This window comes from Penaeus chinensis, chromosome 31 (assembly GCF_019202785.1).
Source record: "Penaeus chinensis breed Huanghai No. 1 chromosome 31, ASM1920278v2, whole genome shotgun sequence".
Classification (NCBI taxonomy): Eukaryota; Metazoa; Arthropoda; class Malacostraca; order Decapoda; family Penaeidae; genus Penaeus; species Penaeus chinensis.
The window spans coordinates 17,641,211-17,643,710 of NC_061849.1; the positions used below are offsets into that span (position 1 = coordinate 17,641,211).

The 2,500-nt window shown below is 42.9% G+C and overlaps 1 protein-coding gene across 1 annotated transcript in view; it reads right to left on the minus strand.

Annotated features, from left to right (window-relative positions):
• LOC125041981 (exportin-4-like) overlaps positions 1-2,041 on the minus strand; it is a 28,387-nt gene extending 26,346 nt beyond the window's left edge. The window contains exon 1 of the mRNA XM_047637428.1: positions 1,226-2,041. Within this exon, the coding sequence (XP_047493384.1) occupies positions 1,226-1,261 (36 nt within the window). The 5' untranslated portion in view covers positions 1,262-2,041. The remainder of the gene's footprint in view (positions 1-1,225) is intronic.
• Positions 2,042-2,500: the final 459 nt, after the last annotated feature.

Below are 2,500 nucleotides of genomic sequence, written 5' to 3' on the forward strand. Positions count from 1 at the left end.
TGAGGCTTTCTTTCCAGATACAGTTGATGTAACTGGCCAAGGGCATCAAGTTCCTTTTGCACAGTATACAAGCCACATAACATAAAGCAGTTGGGGAATAACATTAGTAAAATAAGAAAGGTTGGCTTTTCATGCTGAAGTGAAGTTCTTACAAATTTAATATGTTATATTTTAGAAATGTGTAAGTCCAATTTAATTGTGTAAAATATAGTTATGGTTCGAGCAACAAATGGACCAGGAGCCGTGTGTAAAAATTTTGGTATCCCTATTTGTCAAACAGAAAAAGACAATCACTATGACTGATATAATTCTGGTAAAGGACAGGACTTTGGTTAATATAATAATGTATAATTTATTAGTTCTGAGCATGGCTATGTTATTTTCATATCATAACATATCACTTTACTCATACAAGAAAGAATGAAAAACTATTTGTAACGTCAATAACGTTTATTGCATTTGTTGTAATATATTCTGGGAATAATACTTAAATTATACATTTATGATCCCACCTCCATAAACATTATGTATGAAATGCCAATATAATACAGACAACACAAATCAACTTAAATAATATTCTATCTACATACAAGGGATCCTAGAGCACTTCATCAAAACAATTTGGATCACTGTTTTTGCCACCTGAAACAGCAATGCAATTTCCCACTGAAATGCCTGCACCATGTCACCCAAGCCTTTTCACTCTTAATTAAACACTGAAACACAAAGACACCAGCACACGGGCGCACCGGAGAAACCTTTATACCCGATATATTCCTTCCTGATCAACGTCAATCACGATGGAAGTTGACGAGACATGGAAAGCTTGACATTTCCGGGGGGAGAGGGAAGGGGACGCCCTCTCCCCCTCCTCCTCCTCCTCCTCCTTCTCATGCATGACTCAATTTCCGGCCCAAGCCTCCCATACAGCGCAATGCCCTTCGGTTTTCCAGGAGGCCCACCCCCTTCGGCAGCCAAGGGCTCGGGCCAAAGGGCGTGCTGAAGGGCGCAAGGGGCGAGCCAGGTGGACGACAACAAAGGGCGCTCCTCACCCGTTTGTTTACATCCTGTGCACCTTCGGCTCCGGGCGAAGGGGACCTCCTCCTCTCCCTTCGTCCCAGCTCTCCAACAAAGCCCCTTTCGTTCTCCAAAACCTCCCCCTCGCTTCCTCCTTGCCTCCTGCGCCCTCGGGATCCAAAAAGAGAGAATACTGGAGTGCACTAACCATCAAAATCTGCGCCGCCTTCTCCAATTGCTCCATGTCTGACGGTGCGGGGCGGCGCGACTGCCATCTGCCGTCCGTCGCGAGGCATCAGCGCCGCACGCACGCACGCACGCACGCTCTCCTACACACGTGGACGTTGCATTTCAAGTTCGGTTTTGAGGCTTTGGGGGTCGTTTTAAGGGCTTGGGGTTGGGATTTAGTGTTAGACCAAGACAGGTCTCGTCTTCTGTGTCTCCGGGGCGTATCCGCGAGACAGGAACCTTGGTTTTGGACGTACGGACGTTAGAAATGTCCAAGTTCAATTTTTGAAGGTATTTTAGGCAGTTTGGGTTTATTTAGAATTAGGCAAGGGAAGGTGAAGTTTCATAAACGAATTTTGGTTCATAAGAGTGTTTCATTTTGTTGTCTATAAGTCTTTATTTTCCTCATTTCGTTTGATATCTCGCCCAAGCGAGGCTTGCAGCCCTGCATGTTCACGAGTCACAACTTGCTTATTTCAAAAGGGAAAAAAAAGACGGCGTGCTTTCTTGTCTCTCCAGACTTGAGGGTAGTCAGAGGAGGAGAAAAGAGAGGGAAGGATCGTATGGCTTTAGGAAGCGTTGTTCTTGTCGATTTTTTATTAATCAGGAATTATTACACTTGGGATATGATGCAACCGCGTTATGAGGCGTTGAACGATACTCATCTGTGGTTACTCACTGTTCTTCGTAACCTTTCCAAAGAAGACCGGATGGTGTGTCAGTCTGTCTGGGAGCATTATTTCGTCTGTTTCGTTAAAAGGACCAAAAACACGCTATGGTATACCTTTCTGCCATTAATAATTAAGTATAAATGCATAAGTAGAAATTCATATGCTTGTATATACTATCTCTTTTTTATTCACTGAACAATGTTAGTGCGTTTCCTGTTCTCGCGTAATGCACGGGGGCAAAATCTCAGTGAAATAAGGGATATAAGTTTGTTTTATCCTCGGAAAAGCGTCTGGCCAAGTAGTTCTAGATCGTTTACTTTACGAAAAATGTACAGGGTCATAAAATTTATAAGGGGAATAGTTAAATGCTTGTTTTCTTTTTCTCGCCTGCACTGAAGGTCAGAGTGCAAGCACACACGCAAGCACTTTGGAATATGAAGAAAAGACTTTGTGTCAAACTTCTGCAAATCAGGAAAGGGATATTGCCACACTTTTTAAAGGGTATGATACATTTTTAAAAATCTCCTTGACTTACATACATGTAACTACCAACCATAGAATGCCAGTTTCTGAATGAAATGACG